The sequence below is a fragment of the Urocampus carinirostris genome, chromosome 13, assembly GCF_059441175.1.
Source record: "Urocampus carinirostris isolate Australia breed hairy pipefish chromosome 13, RoL_Ucar_1.0, whole genome shotgun sequence".
Lineage (NCBI taxonomy): Eukaryota > Metazoa > Chordata > Actinopteri > Syngnathiformes > Syngnathidae > Urocampus > Urocampus carinirostris.
Genome location: NC_142361.1, coordinates 11886384 through 11907553, shown reverse-complemented (window position 1 = coordinate 11907553; position 21170 = coordinate 11886384). Strand labels below are relative to the sequence as shown.

The following is a 21170-nucleotide window of genomic DNA, read 5'->3' as shown; positions in this document are numbered from 1 at the left end:
GCAATGCGCTTGCGTGGTCGATTATCTTTATCTTTTTTAAATTTGTATGGAATCAAATTGTCTTCATTGTCAATAGCATCAACGTTGTGAAACAATGAATGCAGTGATATAAGACGTGGATCTCCAGGGTAAGCATGTATTAAATACTCTGAGAGACAAAAAAGATAAGACTGTCAGAATAGATAGAAAAGTCTATTTTCATAGTAGTGCTTAGAGACTGGCGTAAGTTATAGTAATAGTGCAACGAAAGAAAAATGCATCGTAACAGTAGTGCAATGTAAAGTTGTGCAATAATAATTAGCAGCAACAACAAAAATTCCCAAGTAAGTTGCAAGATAAACATTTTCATAGTTTTGCGTGCTGTTTTAGGGCGGTGATAGCGATGGAGAAGCTGTCATTGTTTTACGGGACCAGTAGCGCCTAGCAGAGGGCAAAATGATAAACGGACTGCATTTATATAGCACTTTACCAGTCAGTAAGGACCTCCAAATCGCTTTACAATAGACTTCACACTTTACCCCATTCACACAAAGACTCACACACCGATAGCAGTGTCAGTCGTACTCTCATTCCTGCATATCGGAGGCATTAGGGGTTCAGTGTCTTGCCCAAGGACACTTCGACATTGAACTCTGATGAGCCTGGAATTGAACCTGCTATTTGGTCCCAAAGACAACCACTCTTCTTCCTGAGCCCCAAAACCTCAAAGAGGTGGTGGCCGGGGTGTGAACAATCTTTTATAATGTTGATGTCTCTGCTGCGGTATTTGAAATCGGCAATGATCTCCAGACTGGGCCAAGTGCAGCCAACAATGTTCTGTCCTGTGTAGTACTCTCTGTAGGTTTGGCCTGTTTGCTTTCTAAATTTCAGTGTGAGGGTTTAGTGAGGAGTTGTAAACGGCTGGCTCGCGACCCAGATATGGCTCTTTTCATGAGCACATATTGCTCGAAGACAGAATAAGGGCCGTAGTGATCTTCTTCACGACTTTGCAATTCCGGTGTATGCGTAGATAAAGCAACACAGGAAGCAAAATACCTCTACTTACGAATTAAATTTATTCTGGGAGTTGCTTCGTAACCTGAAAACTTGGTAAGTAGAGTCACATTTTGAACGTAAATGTGCTAATCTGTTCCAAGCAATATTTTCCCATTCAGGTACTTCGTAGGGCAGCACGGCGGTGCACTGGTTAGCGCGTGTGTGGCACAGTTCTGAGGTCGTAAGATCAAACCTTCCTGTGTGGAGATTGCATGTTCTCCCCGTGCTTGCTTTGGTTTCCTCCCACATTCCAAAAACATGCATGTCAGGTTAATTGGCCGTTCCAAATTGTCCTAAGGTGTGAATGAGCGAGCGAGTTGTCTATCTCTGTGTGCCCTGCGACTGGCTGGCAACCAGTTCAGGGTTTCCACTGCCCGAAGATGGCTAGGATGGGCTCCAGCACCCCCGCAACCCTACTGAGGATAAGTGGTGCAGATAATGGATGGATGGTACATCGTAACATGAAACTTTCATATGTAGACATTTGTAAGCAGAAGTACCACTCTACGGCAAAGTTTCAACTACAGTTTACACTCACAGTGTTACACCAACACACCCTGTTTTCACTGTACAACTCTAAAGAATCCTTTATTGATAGTTTTTGCGTGGCGACTCGCGCATCCCCATACGTAAACAGTCGGCCATATTGGACGAAGTCACCAGATCCTGTTGATGTTGTATTGGGTCTACACTAAATAATTGGATGCTCAAATGAAAATGGATTTTTTAAGGATTCTTTTTGTAATGTTTCTGTTTATTTCTAAGTGGTGTTACCTGGAGTTGAAACCAGAGCGAGAAATTCACATGCAATGCGCCTATATTTGTTGATATGGGTCACAGGCTCTGGCATTATTATTACTTCATAAATTTGATCAAATCATCAAATGTCACACAGTGAAATAAAATGTGCTTAAGAATAAGCTTTTGTCTGAAAAGCGGGTTTGGTAGTTTTGTTTTCGTCCGCCCAAAGTTGACAACAGTTCTGCGTCGGGTGTATGGTGTAGATCGCATAAAAAAAACCCCGAAACAATGAAAATATTTTGCTTTCATGAGTCAAAAAAGGTTCCCGAGCCCTGCTCGAGTGTTTAGGCAGTCACGCGTCTTCCTTGCTGGTGTCTGCTTTCATTTGCCCCCTGTCTCTTGTTACCAGCCTTCTCTGTGATACTGTAGGCCACTTTGGCCCTGTGTCTATAAATTTACTTTTCCTCAATGTGTTTATGGTCGGTGTTGGGTTTCCACCCTGGATTGTTATAATGAGCATTGCTAGGTTGTGTGGCATCAAATACTTCAGCAAAGAGAACAACTGCACCGTGTGCTTATAAATCCAGCGTGCACCAGGCGTTCCTTTTTATATTGTGCAGATGTGCATTAGAGGAGATTAACATGCAATACTGGTACCCCGTAAAGCAGATTATACAAGAGCCCCCACTGCATGCTGTACTCTCATTTTCAACAGAACTGATGTTTGGCATTAAAATAAAACAGTTTAGCTATTTTTATATTTTTATTTTAAAGTAAAACTAAAACAATAGTAGTTCAATATAAAAGGTAAGAACTGCAGATGAGAAATTAACAAAAATATTATGTATGTATAATATATATACACACCCTAGAGCTTTTAAATGGACACATTCGTCTCAATAAACTGGCGAGGAAATTGAGCTCTGTTGTGGGCACAGAGCTCGACAGCCTGACAACAGTAGCCGAGAGACGGGCACTGAAAAAGCTGCGGTCAATCATGGACAATTCATCACATCCACTACACAGCATTATATCCAGACAGAAGAGCTGCTTCAGCGACAGACTGCTCCCACTGTCTTGTACCACGGACAGACTGAAGAAATATTTTCTTCTTCATGCCATGAGGCTCTTTAACTCCACCCTGCGGAGTAAAGGCCCATATTAAACCACACCCCCTACATTCCATATTACCGTAATTTTATTGCAGTGTGTATTTTATGTAGCACTATTTAAATATTCTATACAACACGCTACAGTGGGTATTAGCACGTCAGATTGGGTATTTGTATATTGTATTCCTTTTGCTCATTATTGTATTGTTCACAGCGAAGGGATGCTCCTGTAAATGTGAATTTCACTGCAGGGATGAATAAAGTATCTATCTATCTATCATTGTGGCTTTAACGCTGACGTCAAAACTTTACAGCTGAAAATCCAAAACTCGAGTTGAAGACAGCCTTTTACAGTAAATGTACTCACCTTTATATTCAGTTTTGTAGAGTTTACCTCCCGTTAAATAACAAAGCATTTTCTCCTAAGGGTGTCGGTTTTTAGCTGTTTTAACTGATCACATAATATTGGTCGGGAAACAGGTCCCCTCCTTCCATGCCAAAACTAGGCCCACGTTTAATCCTATCACAATAGAGTTAACTAGAGACGCTGCCCTACTTACGAACAAGATAAGTACCAGGCGATCGTTTGTAAGTTGCTTCAGTGATATTTTTTGTATGTTTAAGGTTTATATAGGTATGTTTAAGGCTTGTATAAGTAACCTTTATGGTTTTGTCCTAAAAATAAATATTTTATAAAATAATATGCTCTATAAAGATAAAGTTAAATTTAGCTTACTTTTGGAAGATGAGCTTCAACAGTTAGGCGACTTCCTCCTCCGTGGTAAAAAGTGGCCGAAAAAAAGCGATTCAATCATTTTCTCAACAGCATCAAGCTTCCATATTCAACTTTCATTTCAAATGAAATGGCTCGCCTCCTCTTTACACTTTACACCGACCATATTGAATGGATGCACGAGATAATCAGACAATAAAAATGTCAAAATTCTTAGCGCGCTGGAGATACAGTATAGAATGTTCACACAGGAAGCGTATTTCTTTGGAGTGGATGCTGGGTGACCTCTCACACGACAGTAGCGGCGGAATGAAGCACCACAGTAATGCCCTGTACTCGGAAAAAGGTGCACACAATATAAAATCTAATTCCCCCAAAAAATGTTCATATATACCGTTTTTCGTAAGTCTAATGTTCGTAAGTAGGGGACCGTCTGTATGTGCATCCAAAATCAAGTAAATCAATTGAATTATGAATTATTATTTGCCAAACCCATTGTATAATGTGAATCTTTTTAATAACTGACTCTGCAAGATAACTCACAAATGCTGCCTTCTCTAAATGTAGACCGTGTTTTATTTACTTAATGCCCCCTCTGACATACAAACCGGGCAGCAGAATCGGGCCTCTTTCTGTGACGTAATGCCCCATCCCGGATGTGCTCAGACTCTGCTCTTACTCTCCTCTCGATAATCTGTTTGATGTAGATTATGCCCACAGCTGACTGTTCACTCACAGTCACTGTGATAAAATCAATTGTACATTTCCAGTACAGTATAGGCATTTTTTGAAGGAAATTTCTTAAGGAAACACATGCAAACTGTATAAAGGCTCACAAACAATAATTTACTGTAAATCCAAATGACTACTTCAGTTTCTGACGCTTAAAAATATTTTCTTTAAAGGGAATCGTTTTCCTTTAGCTGAGTTTAGCAGTCGATATTTTAAGGCAGTTATTTGGGAATCGTTCATGTGATTATGTTTACAATTTGAACCTTGATCCGCTGCAGATTTTTTTTTAGCCTAATGTTATTAGTTTGAAATAAATATTGTATACAAGTAAATATTTTGCATATGTGCACAATAAAAATAGGCTACACACTACCTCCTTTGTTAAATAAGTATACTTTTTAGTTTCTGCTGTTGGCTCCTGAAAAATGTTTGTTCAGCCACAATTGGCCCCCTGGGCCGTCAACTGCACACTCTTGGTTTAAGGCAGCAGTCAGCTAGAGGCAGCTCTGGAGACGCATGCGACTCTTTGGCGCTCCTTAGTAGAGGTAATTTAGGGCCTAAAAATCCTACTCGACCCAGGCCCACAGGTATTAGAGCCTAACCCAGCCTGAGCCTGACCAATTAACCTGATTTGCAGGACCGAGCCCAAAGCAAACCCCAAATTTCACATTTTATTTGTGACGACTCTGAAAGAGAAGAGGTGATAAATGATGACAAATTAAAGACTGTCTTTTGTTATTGAATCATGAAATGAAATAATCTGCATTTATATAGCGCTTCTCAAGTCAATGACTTCCCAAAGCGCTTTATAATGTGCTTCACATTTCCCAATAGCGGCCTTGTATTGCAGCCATGTAAGACGCTAACCTGCTTATTGGGGATATTAGGGGTTCAGTGTCTTACCCAAGGACACTTTGACATGTAACACGGACGAGCCGGGATTCGAACTGGAATCCCTTGATCCCAAGACGAGCGCTCTACCTCCTAAACTACTGCCGCCCCATTCAGAATCAAAGTTAAACAAGACTGTAAAAACATTTGTCTGCAGAGGTTACATTAAACGTCAATTTTCCATCAATTTACCGATTTTTTTAATCGTTGTCGGGAAAATATTAAGGCCGTCTGTCATTTTGAAGGTTTTAAAATTGTGCCATAAACTACAGCAGCAGTTTGTCCTCAAGAATCTAGTGTGGCACTTTAGAGCGAGAGAACGAGAGACAAAGATGAACATTGACTGGTGGATGAAAAAAAAGGGCAACGAAAGAGGAGCCTGGCGCAACCCGAACGTAATGATTGACATGCCCAACTTGGACTAAAATTTAGGTCAGCTCAGGCTCAGGCTTAAGATCTTACTTCTAATCCCTAGTGGCTCCCTGGCACTTTAAAAAAAAAATGGTAATTAAATATGATGTGCTTTCTGTAGTAAAAACATGACACAAACATTATTGTTTTACTATGAATATAGATGTACAAATTATATAATATATATACACACAGTATGTGTTGCCTTCCTTAAAAGGCTTATATAAAGCTTTTAATTTTTTGCATCTCCAAACATATGTTGGAGATTATATATATATATATATATATATATATATATATAAACTTTGGGTTGCCAACCCCTGTTTTAAGGTATCATCCCTATGTAGAGAGCGGACACAAGCAACTGATAATGAAAATAAGGGGAAGAAACTTCTAAAGTCAAATCCTCCTTGACCGTAAATGGCGCTGTACTCCAACAGCCTTACGCATGAAAATCATCATTTGCACTTGAAAGACTGTTATATAACATGTTATAGAACATGCAATGTGCAATATCTGTATCAAACATCTCTTGTGAAAGATGCCATTGTTTTTTGTTGTCAATGTAGTAACATCCTGCGTGGAACCGCCGAGCTGTGAATCCACCTGAACAGCAGCGAGCCTCTGGCTCGGGCGCGACGATGAGCGAGCTGGTTGGCAAGTGGGCTTGCGAATACTGCACCTACGAGAACTGGCCGTCAGCCATCAAGTGCACCATGTGCCGCGCACAGAGGCCCAGTGCCGGGGCCATCATTACCGAAGAGCCCTTCAAGAGCGCTCCAGCCCTCGACCCCTCCGGCTTGGGTAACAGCCCCACCCAAGGGAGTTCCTCCTTGCTTATCTGCCCCGACTCCAGTGCCCGGCCTCGCGTTCGTCCGAAGGATGCCCCTGAGGCCAGCAGCAAGTGGTCCTGCCACATGTGCACATACCTGAACTGGCCCCGAGCCATCCGCTGCACTCAGTGCCTGTGCCACAGGCAACATGCGCGACAGCACGCCGGCCATCAAAGGCAATTGCGGAGCCCCACTGAATCGCCGCAGACCTCGGGATCTGGGTACCACCCAGCACCTTCCTCCATAGCCACAGACCCTTGCGAGGAATACAATGACAGAAATCGGCTCAACACTAACACGCGTCACTGGACCTGCAACACCTGTACTTATGAGAACTGGTCAAAGGTGGCCAAGTGCGTCGTATGTGACCACCCGCGCCCCAGTCACAGCCCACTGGCCGAACCCATCCAACTGGCGTCTGAGCCCGAGCGCCAGCAGCCATCATCTAAGTTCATAGACGCCAACATAGGAGGTGGGTCAGGTGGGCAGGTGGTTGGTGGGTTGATTGGTCTGGTTGGGGGCTGTAGCGGCAGCCAGAGGAGATCGCCCCCATCCTCCAAACTTGAGTCGGAGCTCAACATGGACTTTCAGAGGATCGAGGTGGCATCAGGCGCCGGCGTTGGGAGCAAAGAGGAGCTGGAAGTGGATTACAAAAAACTCAAACAGATAAAGAACAGAATGAGGAGGACGGACTGGCTCTTCCTCAATGCATGTGTCGGTGAGTCTTATGCATTAAGCAAAAAATTTGCAAACTTAAAAAAAAAAGGTTTTCATGCTGAATTTTTATTTGTTTTATGTGTCAGAGCTCTAGCAGAAGACGTGATTCAACCCTTTCTGCGCTGCTTTGATGACCGATCATTTTGTTGTTGTTAAGTAATCTAGTAATATTGGTGGGGACAAAACAATGATTGCTCGAAAGTGTTAACATGTAATCTCCCTCCATGCTAAATCTTTGCCTTTGTTTGGCACGTTTTCGCTGAAAAAACATCAAGCATCTTATCAGCGTGACGTTCTGGCTTAATTTATTTGGTTCCTGCTATCCGCTGCCGATATTTCCAAACATAGCAAGCTAACCGGTTCCTCATTGACACCCACCATGGTCATATCTTGCTCCTAAGGGTAACCCCAAAATTTTAAGATCTTGTGAAAGGCTGTGCAAAGAAACGAGAAGAAAAATAGTACAATTTGGTTAGTTTGGGTCTCCATATGGGCTTTGCGATTTTGGAAAATAAAACCCAATTGCGATTTTTCAGACTTGTATTGCAATTTCGATTTGATTTTTGATTTTACAAGAAAAGTGCAATCCTGTGCTTGTTTTGTTTTTGGGGAGAACTTAAACATAGTGACATGCGAACTTACCTTCAGATGACGTCCTTAGAGACTGAGAGAATACCACTATAACAAAATAACGATAGATCTACAAAAAACTGAATTGCAGTTGAATAAATAGTCTTTATTGTCATTGTACGAAAGTACAACGAAATTGGAGGACTGCCCCTTCCAGTTTAAGAAAGCGATTTAGAGAGGCTAGCTAGCTACACGCTAGCGTCAGGTAACATAGACTTCTGCAAGGTTCTCGTGATGATTAAAATTCAAGAGTAACAAATGTAGCGGTTTTCTTGAGTAGTCGTCTGTTTCTTGGGTAATGGATCTGGCGTTGGTGACCAGCCACGTTCGGCAGTGGTGGCTTAAGAGTTGTTAGCCTATCCTTCTGATGCCGCCTCAGTTATTCCCGGATGCGATAAAAATCCAGGCAAAACCCGGTGGTGATCAGCTTCTTTCTCTTCTCAAAGTCTGATTTAATTAATGAATTTATTTTCAATGCAACAAGCCACTAATGCTAGAAATAAGGCGTTTGTTTTGATGGCAATTTGTGCAAAGTCTGATTGGTAGCTTACACCAGCCTGTCAAAGTCTAGCACACACGTCTTGCAAACTTTGCCTCGTCTTTATTGGTTGATGCCGTTGAAACCTGCTTCTGATTGTCCGGTGCTGTTGAACCACAAAATTTTTTATTACTCGTTGGCAAAAAACTCAAATAGCAAACTGGAACTCTGAATCATTGAAAAAAACGCAACGTTTTGCGGCTACACTATCGCACTACGTCACATCGCGATATTTATTCGATTTGGGTTAATCATGCAGCCCTAGTCTCCATAGTTTATTTTCCTCGTGCTTTTTAGGACTCAGTTTTGGTTGCATTACATTTACTACATAATACAGCGACATCTATTTGTGAAATATTGCAGTTTCCCTTTAACAGTATTTTCCTTTCAGTTCAACATGATATGAATAAAAAGTGTCAATTTGGCATATAAGTAGGAAAGTTTAAAAGACAGAGTTGATAAAATATAGATTCAGATTTGGATATTATTTTTTTAAAGTAATTTGATTATCATCCACTCCTAGTCCCAACCTTTAGAGATCTTAAAACAGCGCAAAATATTCAGTGCATTTGGGCTTTTTTGCTTCTACTGCGTGTTAAGTATTAGTCTCTTTAAGTAACTATATAAGATTTGAGATGAAGCCAGGATAGTGTGGTGTAGCACTTGTATTACCTTATTTTTCTTTGTTTTAGTATAAACGTCAAATCAATGCTGAAAAACGTCATAGGTTTATTTTACTCTCTGGTTTATTTGAAGCTGGGTTTCATAGCGCTGTCCAGACTCAACAGTTCCTTTTGATAACTAGGCATCGTGCGTGCTCTCGGCCTGCAAGTGAAACTGGACTCCACGAGCAGCGAGTGTCCGGCCACCCACACTGTCGACTGCTGAGTGTGCTGTGGGAGGATGAACATTGTTAGAAAAAATACACGGTTGTCTTTTTCTCCTTTTTTATCTCGTGGCACTTGTTAAGCAATGTGAAGTCTTTTTTCTACGCTCAGTGGGTCGAGGTGATGGATGCTTCCAGGCCAATGGGTCATCGAATTGCAAAGAAATTGAAGCTTGATTGTGCTACCTGCCATCCGTCTAGGGCTGCAACTGTAATCAACAACTATTGAAACGATCCATCCATTACATCCATTATCTGCCCCGCTTATCCTCACTAGGGTCGCGGGGGTGCTGGAGCCCATCCCAGTTATTTTAGGGCAGTGGGCGGGGGACATCCTGAACTAGTAGCCTGTTAGTCGCAGGGCACACAGAGACAGACAATTCACTCGTTCATTCACAACTAGGGACAATTTGGACCGGCCAATTAACCTGACATGCATGTGGGAGAAAACCGGAGTGCCCGGAGGAAACCCACGCAAGCATGCGAAGAACATGCAAACTTCAAACAAGAAGATTCGATCTCATGACCTGAGAACTGTGTCGCACACGCGCTAACCACTGCTGTGCTGCCCTGTACTAAAACTAATTAGGCCTATTGGTCGGTCAATAGATCCTTAAATAAACCTCTCAATTTTTTAGGAACAGGCAAAAAATTATAAATGAAAAACATTTTTGCCATTTTAACGTTTTAAAAACTAAGGTTTGTTCTTTAGTCTGCATGGGTTTCATTTCAAATGTGTCGGGCACAGTCTAACATAACCAACAAACTCTCTTTTATAGCCAAATATAGAGGTATAAAACTGTATTTGCTTAAAGGTTACTTGAATCTTATTGTGGCGAGTCATTCAGTTTTGGTTTGCCTGTCCGATGTGCTCTTTAAGTGTTTGGCAACAGTAGTTGACAATGACATTTTCGACAATTACATTTATTGTCCATTGACCATTTTTGTTATAAATTTTGGTCGACAGCGTCGACTAATTTTTGCAGATCTACTTGTAAAGTTCTTTTCCACATTCAGTCGAGGTGATGGACTTTCCAGGCCAAGGGGTCATGCAATTGCAAAAAAATCTCCGCTCGATTGTGCTATACGCCATCCGTCCCATGAATTTGTCCTCTGTTGCAAAGAAGGATGAGCGTGTCAAGCGTGCGCCGCGTTTTTGAACATATGTGTGCATAGCCAGCTTTCAAGGAGACCTGACACTTTAAAAATAGAGTGACAAGTCAAGCTGTGCTCAAGAATACATTCGTCATGTTGGGGAACAGTCGTGACTTCTCTTGGCGCTATTGACCACCTGACCGCCACTTGAAGTCGTTGTTGTATGACTAATGCACCGTGCAGCTTGCAGTCGCTAGGAAGAAGTGAACTTAAGAACAACTGCCCTGATGTCATTGGTAATCTTAAAGCGGTGGTGTCAAACTCATTTTCACGGAAGGACACATAAGCGTAATGGCTGTCCTCAAAGGGATTATAAAAGACCCTTTTTTTCAACTAGGTACAGAATGTGTAGTGTTCCTCCCCACAATCGTACAAATATGTTCCAAAATATTCCATGTGCTATGGATCTCGAGAAATAATTTTTAAAGTAGACAGTTTGACCTCATATCCCTTAGAGCTGTGACGTCACCGGATGACGACGATAAGCAAAACAAACTGAGCCCCGTAAAAAACAGACAGCGATTGTACTAATCAGCTAATGCTTGGCGCTCATTTCATCTTGGAGTAATTAGAACTTTGCTTACCATGTCGCTGGGGGACTTCTGAATGTTTTGTCCATGTCATGTGCTTTTATTTTCAAAAGCTGCTCGGGTTATGTTTTCCTGTGGTTGTGTACAGCGTGCGTTTCTTTTTTGACTTTGCCTAATTTCAGGTATGTGATTGTGGCTTTACCTTTCGTGTTATTCACCGATTGTCTTGCAATTAATATAATATTGTCCAGATAGCTCCCGTTAGCACGCGGGCGCCTGAAAGCTTCCAGTTTAGTTTTTGACTAGGTTAGCCCCGTTAGCAGTCGGCTAGCTGGCCAGCCTGCTTTGCTCATTGTTTTTTCTCCCGGCTGGGTTTGTGTTTTTTGCTGTCGTCGCTTGCAGTTATACCGACTGTTTACTGCATGTTTTCGGTCAGCCAGCCTCCCATTTTTAGCTCTCTGTGGATTATTTTTGCTAGTTCGACCCATTTTGTCAGTTTGCCGTTTTTTGTACCATTGCTGCAACAACCTGCAGGACAACACCTAGCCATTCTCCAGAAAAAATACCAAAACTTGGCTTAAAACACTCAAAACCGTTTGGACTAGTTAACCTGTAAACCATTTGTGTAGCTTTCTAGGGTGCTGGTGTGCTTGACATGATGTCAGAGCTCAGTAAGTCAAAGATTGTCTTCAAAAATGCATTATCTCTGAAAATAATTGGGCTATACCCATGACATAAATAGATTTTATATATATATATATATATATATATATATATATATATATATAATGCAAAAAAAAAACAATTTAAGAATCCCTTTAAAGGGCTTGATGTAACAAATCTAACCACAGTAATCTCTCTCGCGGTGGTTGCATTTCAAAAAGGTCCCGCGATGGTCAAACCCTGCTAAGTCGAAACCCTTTATTATTTATCTATTTATTCATTTAGTGCTCTATTATACGTTAAAACCAAAAGCACACTTTACAGGCCTAAGTATATGTTTAAAAAATAAAAGTACTGTACTTAATGAATGTTTTTTTGTTTGGGTTTTGTGTTTTACAAGTAATTTCTGTACCGTCAAATTATACTTTTAAAAATAATCTTGACACTATATCGCACAACGGTACTGATCAAGGACAATATTTACTAGCGTTCACATGATACTTTGTCTCCGTCATGTGGACGTTATGGAAAACTGGTTTTACTTACCGGTCGGCAACCCTAGATGTTGAAAATGCCTTATTGGACCAAAAACACAAATATTTTTGGAGCCGCAAAAAAAAGCTTACGCTAGCCTTATAAAGAAGGAAATACATACACTATCTATATTTTTTATTAATTGTAAAGAATGTGTTTTGTGTGCTCTTTTACAGAAACCATATATTTTTCCATTATCACACTTTTTCAAAAAAGTGCCAGCAAGACACTAGGGGTACATGTGGCTCCTGAGCCAGTTTAACGGGTCAGGAAACAAACTTTGTTGGAGACAGAAAGCATCTTCCTCTGTCGTTTTGCCCTGGCCACTGGTGCATTACTCGGTCAAGAGCATTTTGTTGACATGATGGCTTCGAGAGTAATTTGAAGTTAAAAATATTTGCACATACTAGATAGGGGTGGGAAGATATGCTTTGCTCACACTATACTAAGGTGACGATTCGATTCATATAAAGATTCAACAGTCTATGTACAGGTACGTCATGCATCCAACGGTTAGATACTCACAAAAATAACAAAACTAGCACATAAAATGCACCTTTCTTTTAAAATTGAATATTGCATCAAAATTGCAGTACTGTTTTGAAAAACATAATTTGTTTTTTTCCCCAAGATTTGCGCAGCCTTAGCGCATACAATAATGTAGGTTAGTCAAGCTGTTTTATGTATGTGTACAACTCGGACTGCAACGTCATTGATGCGCTGGCAGACACAGGCAGAAAAGGGGCAGGGTGAATTCTAACAATGCACGATTTAAAATCCGCAAGGTAGCCAGTGTGATAGTAAATTGTGATATAGCAAGGGATTACTGTAAATAAATGGTATGTTACATAAAAATAACTACCCCTTCATGTAAAATCCCTAATTTATTCAAGTCTCAACTATTACTGTTGCATTCAAAATATGTATATGTATTAAAACTACTCCTTCGTGTATCCATCTATCTACCCTGGTCATATCCCTCGAGAGAGGTGACCGTCAGCATGACAAACACATAAACAATAAACAAAGGAAATAAAAAAGGGAAAAAATAGCAAGAACACACCCAAATTTTTTTGGGACCATGGCCAACCCAAATGCCCAAACACCCAAACAAGTTGAGCACCTCGGCACCCAAGTTGGTCATGCTTTCGTCCCTCCAGATGAAACGAGACACGAGAAAGCGGCCTTGTCAATCGGGTCAGGGTGACACAACACATTCTTTTGTTCAACAGCAGGGCCCGACAGCTTTCATTGGTTTACCCCTGCCGCGTCATACAGGTGCCCTGCCCATCCCTTAAAAGACTAGACAGCAAGGCTCCTTCATGTAAAATCCATAATTTATTCAAGTAACAACTATTACTGCTGCATTCAAAAATTCCACTGCATACACACATATATATATATATATATATATATATACACACACACACAAAATAACATAACAAATGAACTATGTCTTTTCTCAATTGCACCCATTGACATTGATCTATGAGCCCTGGCATATCGTGCCGTTTTGCTGTTAAATTGCTGGTATTGCAGTCGGCAAGCATTGGTGGAAATGTCATTTTTTGTTAAAGCACTCTGGACCCCTTCAATTTTGGACGCGCAGATGTTTTAAGCTCTTGCTGGGCTATGAGTGTGAATACTTTGTCTTAAAGGGAGATTGTGTATTATTTAGCACCTCCTAAGGGTAAAAAAAAGTTAATGCATTAAGGAAAACATGTGTTTAAACGATAAGCAGCAATACATGAACTATTATACAAAATTTAAATTTACTTGAAAATCACAATGACCAAGCACTGGCGAGTTATTTTCAGAACAGGTTTGCGGGCACCTCATTTATCTTTAGGGGGCATCTTGCTGCCCGCTGGCACCATGTTCGAGACCTCTGCACTACACAATACAGCCACACTTACTCAACTATTACACATTGTTCCTTTAAAGCACCTTTTCCAGCAGCTGCCCTATTGTTTTATTGTCTGCTCCTATCTTCGGTGTTTTTTCTTCCCGTTTTGACAACTGCACTATGGATTACTTCTATCCTATGGGACATGGGTTTTAGCGCACAAAAATGCGTGTTTTCAAGGAATTTTAACTCCTTGCCCTGAAGAATTCTCGTGCCGGCGTGATGAAGGGGCCTATCGTGGAAGAAGAGCCGGAGCTAGCGAAGCGGCTAGCAGCGTTATAAGTCTTCGGTACCATCCGTAATCATGGTAAATGCGAATTCACGACCAAGTAAGATCATAGAGTGCTGGTGGAAAACATCGAAGCGCACAGGGAGCGCAGTTGCTGTGTTTTGCGGAAACGTGGCTCACGTTTTAGCATCCTGGACGCTAACGTGTAGCCACCCAGAGCTACCCGGAGCTATCCGGCTTCAACGCCGCTATACAGAGACAAGAAAGCCGGGGGGAATCGGAGAGGAGGCGGACTTGCTAACACGAGGTGGTGTATCCCTGGATTTTCACAAAGAAAAGATTTCCATCTGCCGCAGGGATGTCAAACTTTTGGATTGGCGTGACGTCATCCACTCCGCTACAAGCACCCCTAGGGCATCATGTTAATCTGTTAATAAACAACAGGGTAGACTGCTGGAAGTGTGAATTTCCCTATGGGGATGAATAAAGAATCTATCTATCTATCTATCTATCTCTATCTATTTGACCACTATATTGCATTGTTCTGTCTGGTGTGAGCGAGGGCCAGTGCCACAGAGCACAGCGTGGCGACTGGATGCCGAAGAATCATGGCCGCAACCTGAGTGTGGATTCCACTGATTTCACACATTTCTCGCACTATGATTTTTTTTTAATCTAAATCAACATTGATATGATGATTCATGTATTTTTGCCAAATATTTATTTCACTATTCTTTTTTTTTTTTTTAACGGAATGAAAGTTTTTTTTTGTACCGCTAGGAGGCACTAAGTATTATACACTGTCCCTTTAAAGAAATATACTCCAACAATATTAATTTAAGGCAATGATAAATAATGTCGTAATAACACAACAGGACACCAGTATTTTGGGTGTGCAATTTCTAAAAGCTTTTAGTGTATGCTTGGTTTTTTCCCCCGCAAATAATATTAAACAACATTCAGGTATTGTCTATCCAATATTTTAGATTTGTTCCCTTTTTTGGGACTTAAAATTATATTTACATATTCTGTATTGTTTAGCGCCCCTCAGAGGATAAAGTATTTGTTTATTAAAAAAACAAAACAATATTGATTTAAAAAACGAGCAAAAATACACGAACCATCATATGAACGTGCAGTTTTTTTATTTGCGTTTTTTATTTGCATAAGATTAGGCTGACCTAGACAGATCTGACTTTATGTCCACCATCTCGCTGCTAATGCTACCCTCTAAAAACCATTCCTCACGAAAGGTTGGGCATTTAAAGAAATAAAAATTGATGTGGTTTTGTCACTTTGAGTCTCCATAGTTAGTATTCTTATTCTGGTTACTGTACAGATTAAAAACAACATTCATATTCAAGCAAGATTTCATTAAATTTTCCAATATAAACAATTTTGGAGAGGAAGAATCTGGCTCCCTGATCATTTCCTCGATTGCATTAGGATACTCAATCACATACTCTTCTACGAATTTCCTCACACAAACGTAGCATGTGTTGTCAACCAGGATTTGCGAGCCAGCCTGCATGCCTATTTCACCGTGCTGTTTTGTGCTCCCTTTTTCCACATTGTGCTGCTTTTGTGCAGCTCTTGCTTCCCGCTTGTGTCTCTTTCTGGCTTGCAGTGGCTCTAGCCAGTTGCCTCATGGCACGGCTTGTCCTTCTGCCCACTACCCATTGTTGTGTGTTGACATGAGAACAAAAACAGAAGCTTTGTTTACAGTACTGTCAAGATGAGGATGTAATAGTTTCATGCTGTACACCAGATGCATTGAGTGTACGTAACGTAATGGACACTTTTGTGTTATCGCTGTTCTGAAATGATTCTTATTATAACAGTTTTAGTTTGTTACAAATGGACCAAATTCTGAGGTATCTTATTCGTGTCCCTTTGATGAATCATTTGTATCCCATCTTGGGTTTTTTTTTTTCATGGAGAGAATTGGAATCGTAATTGTCTATATTGTCATTCAAAACATCCAAGTTAACATGTTTTTTTTAAGATTAGACATGGAATTCCAGGATGAATACGTATACAAGGTAGTTTTGGAAACTGTCTTAGGTTTCATCAGTAAGTACTACAATGAAACGCAGTGCCATAATGATATTTAGCAGCATCACATATTCTCAAATAAGTTGATTTCTAAGATATGAGTTCACATTTATCAATGCAACTGTCAAGAAATATCTTTTTCAGTCTTGCACTCTTTTTTACGTTGGTGATGACCCTGGGCAGAGAACTGTATGAGCCTGCCAGTCCTTGTTTTTAAGGAACTGTAGGGCCTATCAGATGGCAACAGGTCACAGACGACGTGGCCAGAGTAAGAAAAATCCATTATAGTGTGGTCGTCTCTATTGAGAGAGTTTGCAATGTACGGTTGCGCTTGTCACAATATTAACGTTGTGGCGATTAGATTAAATCTATATTCATATTACAAAACTACCTCATAAAGAATGCCCTGGCTTTTTATAGGAATGGAAAGATGAAAAACAAACTCCTCCTGGTCACGAGAATAACCAATTCATCCAACAGTCTTTGTATTATTTCAGTTAAAAATAAATAAATAATGATGATGATGATGAATAATTAATACATCTATGCTACATAATACTGGTATAAAGATGAAAAATAAAATTATAAAGTTGGAAGAAATATATGGGATATATTTTTAATAAATATTAAATCATAGAATGGCTTAATAAATATATAACATACTGTATATAAAAATTAAACAAGATAATCACTCGCTTAAAAAAACATCAAATAAAATAATAACACGACTGAGGGTTATACAGCGTTGACTTTAATTCTAAATTTCCGAATGCAAAAAAACTATAACACAATAAAAATGTTGGTTGTCTGGGGTAATAGCACTTGTGTCCTACGTGCATGCCTATCTTTTTATTAGAAACTGGTATAAAGCCTTTGGGTTACATTGGCAAGCTAAAGACTTATGGTATTTGTCCGTGTATGACTCACACTTGTGCATAAGGGGCACCTGTACATTTGGATTAAAAGTTGGTATAAAATATAGTTTCGCTTTTTCTCCGGTCAAACTAAGCGTTGTAATCAGGCAGCTCGGAGTAATGAAAACTTATGATAACATGCCAACATGAAATTTACAATGTATTAATGTCCTTCAAAGTCCACTTCATCATGAGATACACCAAAGAGTTGTTTCCCGCATTGTCTTTTTTTTCCCGTTTAGTCATATACTGGTAGTTCAGGAAAACTTTCTGTTTTCTCCATTTTCAAACATTAATTTTTGGTTCAGTGGATATAAAAAGTGTGATAATGAGACAATATCAAATGCATTTTCATTTGCCATCTACATCACTGGTTGTTTAGTGGTTAGAAATCTGGCACTTTCACTACCACGACCTGGGTTTGACTCACGTTGCATCTAATGTTTTGCGATTGTGATCAGCAATATTTTCTGACTGATCAATCATGACACAAATACAGTAATATACTACGTTAAACCTTGTGGATAACGCGTACCCAAACTTTTATATATTTTTCAGGTAAAAAAAAATAGCTCGTAATACACGTATAAATATGGTAACTGTACTATGGACACTGTGGTGCCGAAGCACTTTACCTATCCCATCTTCTTCACTTCTTTGTGCACAGGTGTGGTGGAAGGTGACCTGGCAGCGGTAGAGGCCTACAAGACGTCAGGGGGCGACATCGCCAGGCAACTGTCGTCAGACGAAGTGCACCTTCTCAACCGGCCGTCTGCCTTCGACGTGGGCTTCACGCTGGTGCACCTTGCCATCCGCTTCCAGAGGCAGGACATGCTGGCCGTGCTGCTCACCGAGGTGGGCGGAAAGCCTGGTTCATACCTCACCGCGTTCCTGTCTGAGGGGGTGTGAGCAAGAGCCTGCTTTGTGACATGTTTCCAGATGATTGTTCACAGCTCTCCCTGTAGCTCTGGTGTCGGAGCGGGTCAGTTAGTAAGCCCCAAGCGAAATGTCTGAGCACAGGACCAAAAATATTTGAGAGCCGCCAGCTAAAACAATTGAAACGTCTGAAACTCTTTCCTGTTGTTGGGAGAGAATTTACAGTTGTAGGAAACATTCCGTCGCAGTTGTTATCAAGTTTTAGACTAGAGGTCGAGAACCTTTTTGACTCTAAAGAGCCATAGTAGGAATATATATATATATATATATATATATATATATATATATATAATGTGTGTGCATATATATATAATGTGTGTGCATATATATATAATGTGTATATATATATATAAATATGTGTGTGCATATATATGTGTATATATATACTGGACTGTCTCAGAAAATTAGAATATTGTGATAAAGTTCTTTATTTTCTGTAATGCAATTAAAAAAACAAAAATGTCATACATTCTGGATTCATTACACATCAACTGAACTATTTCAAGCCTTTTATTATTTGAATATTGCTGATTTTGGCTTACAGCTGAAAAAAACTCAAAAATCCTATCTCAAAATATTAGAATACTTCCTCAGACCAAGTAAAAAAAATAATTTTATAACAGCAAAACTAAATCAAACATTTGAAAATGTCCATTGATGCACTCAGTACTTGGTTGGGAATCCTTTTGCACGGATTACTGCATCAATCCGGCGTGGCATGGAGGCAATCAGCCTGTGGCATTGCTGAGGTGTTATTGATGCCCAGGATGCTTCGATAGCGGCCTTCAGCTCATTTGCATTTGTAGGTCTGGTGTCTTTCATCTTCTTCTTAACTATATCCCACAAATTCTCGATGGGGTTCAGGTCAGGGGAATTAGCAGGCCAATCAAGGACAGTGATGCCATGATCAGTGCACCAGTTACTGGTGGTTTTGGCACTGTGGGCAGGTGCCAGATCATGCTGGAAAATGAAATCCTCATCTCCATAGAGCTTTTCAGCAGATGGAAGCATGTAGTGCTCTAAAATCTCTTGGTACACAGTTGCATTTACTCTGGACTTGATGAAACACAGTGGACCAACACCAGCAGCTGACATGGCTCCCCAGACCATTGCTGACTGTGGGAACTTCACACTGGATTTCAAGCAACTTGGATTTTGCTCTTCTCCAGCCTTTCTCCAGACTCTGGCGCCTTGACTTCCAAATGAAATGCAAAACTTGCTTTCGTCTGAAAAGAGGACTTTGGACCACTCTGCAACTGTCCAGTGCTTCTTCTCCATAGCCCAAGTCAGACGCTTCTTCCGTTGTCTTGAGTTCAGAAGTGGCTTGACCATGGGAATACGGCTATTGTAGCCCATTTCCCGGACACGTCTGTGAACTGTGGCTTTTGATACCTGGACTCCAGCTTCAGCCCACTGTCTTTGAAGCTCCCTCAAATTCTGGAAGCGGCTCTTCTTCACAATTTTGTTAAGGCTGCGGTCATCTCTCTTGGTTGTGCAGCGTTTCCGGCCACATTTTTCCCTTCCAACAGACTTTTTGTGGATATGCTTTGAAACTGCACTCTGTGAACAGCCTGCTCTTTGAGAAATTTCTTTTTGTGTCTTACCCCCCTGATGAAGGGTATCAATGATGGTCCTCTCGACAGCAGACAGCTCAGCAGTGATTTAGTTTACTGAACCAAGCTGAGTGTTTTTAAGGCTCAAGAAACCCTCGCAAGGTGTTTCGAGTTAATTAGATGATTCAGGTGATTAGTTGAATAGCCTACTTGTATACTTTTTCATGATATTCTAATATTTTGAGATAGGATTTTTGAGTTTTCTTAAGCTGTAAGCCAAATTCAGCAATATTCAAATAATAAAAGGCTTGAAATAGTTCAGTTGATGTGTAATGAATCCAGAATGTATGACATTTTTGTTTTTTAATTGCATTACAGAAAATAAAGAACTTTATCACAATATTCAAATTTTCTGAGACAGTCCAGTATATATATATGTATATGTGTGTGTGTGTGTATATATATATATATATATATATATATATATATATATATATATATATATATATATATATATATATATATATATATATATATATGTATATGTGTGTGTGTATATATAATGTGTATGTATGTATATGTTTTTTTTTTTTTTGAGAGCGCGACACCATATATTTTAAGACAAAACCACCATAATTTTGGCTGGCACCAGCTTTCCCCATTTGAGAGAAACGTCTGGCTGGGTAATTGAGGGAATATTTAAATTTCAACTTTTCTAAGGACACCTCAAAGATGCACCCCAATTTTGACCCCTTAATGTTCGACTGTGGACCGTCAGACTGTTGATAAACAGAGACATGTCTTCACGATGTCACCAGTCCCTGAAATACATCATGGCTTATTTTAAAATGCACTAATCACAAAAAGATCAAGATCAGTCTGAAACAAGATACCCAAAACCTAAAAGGCCAGTATAACTCGCCTAAAAGTGCTGTAATATTCCACTCCTGAAACGATTACACACAAACCTGGTCTGGTTACATACGGGAGAGTCCTGTGAATCTAACTGTAAAATATTTACTCCAAAACATGAAATAACACGAATAAATAAATAAAAATGCCTAAAAGCATTCCTGCATCGTTTGACGATCCATATTGTGATCAGTTCATTTTGTTCCATTAATTATCTTTTAAGATCAGGTAATTGTGTCATTGTAATCCTGTGCAGTCCTTTGAGACATTTTTTGTGATTGAGGGCTATATAAATAAATGTGACTTGTCTTGACTATCTTTAGAAATAAACAGACTCGTCAGATGACTTCCAATATGGCCCTTGGCCTCCGACTATATGATTCACACCACTCTCGGCCAATTGCAAGCTTTTTTGATGGTCTTTGGTCTGTGACAACCTATGAGGACCTGTATTGAAAAAAAACCGACATGACCTACAATATCTTTAGCCAATAGTGACCAATTCAAATGTTGATTGACACATT

At 40.1% G+C, this 21170-nt stretch overlaps 1 protein-coding gene across 3 annotated transcripts in view; it reads left to right on the top strand.

Annotated features, from left to right (window-relative positions):
• Positions 1-21170, top strand: part of zranb1b (zinc finger, RAN-binding domain containing 1b) — a 41685-nt gene that overhangs the window by 786 nt on the left and 19729 nt on the right. For 2 of the 3 annotated variants that reach the window (XM_088350969.1, XM_088350970.1), the window contains exons 2-3: positions 6225-7206; positions 17913-18100. In XM_088350969.1, coding sequence (XP_088207095.1) covers positions 6297-7206; positions 17913-18100 — 1098 coding nt within the window. In that variant the 5' untranslated portion in view covers positions 6225-6296. Of the gene's footprint in view, positions 1-76; positions 129-6224; positions 7207-17912; positions 18101-21170 lie in introns of all 3 variants that reach the window. The other variant, XM_088350971.1, reaches the window with a different exon arrangement.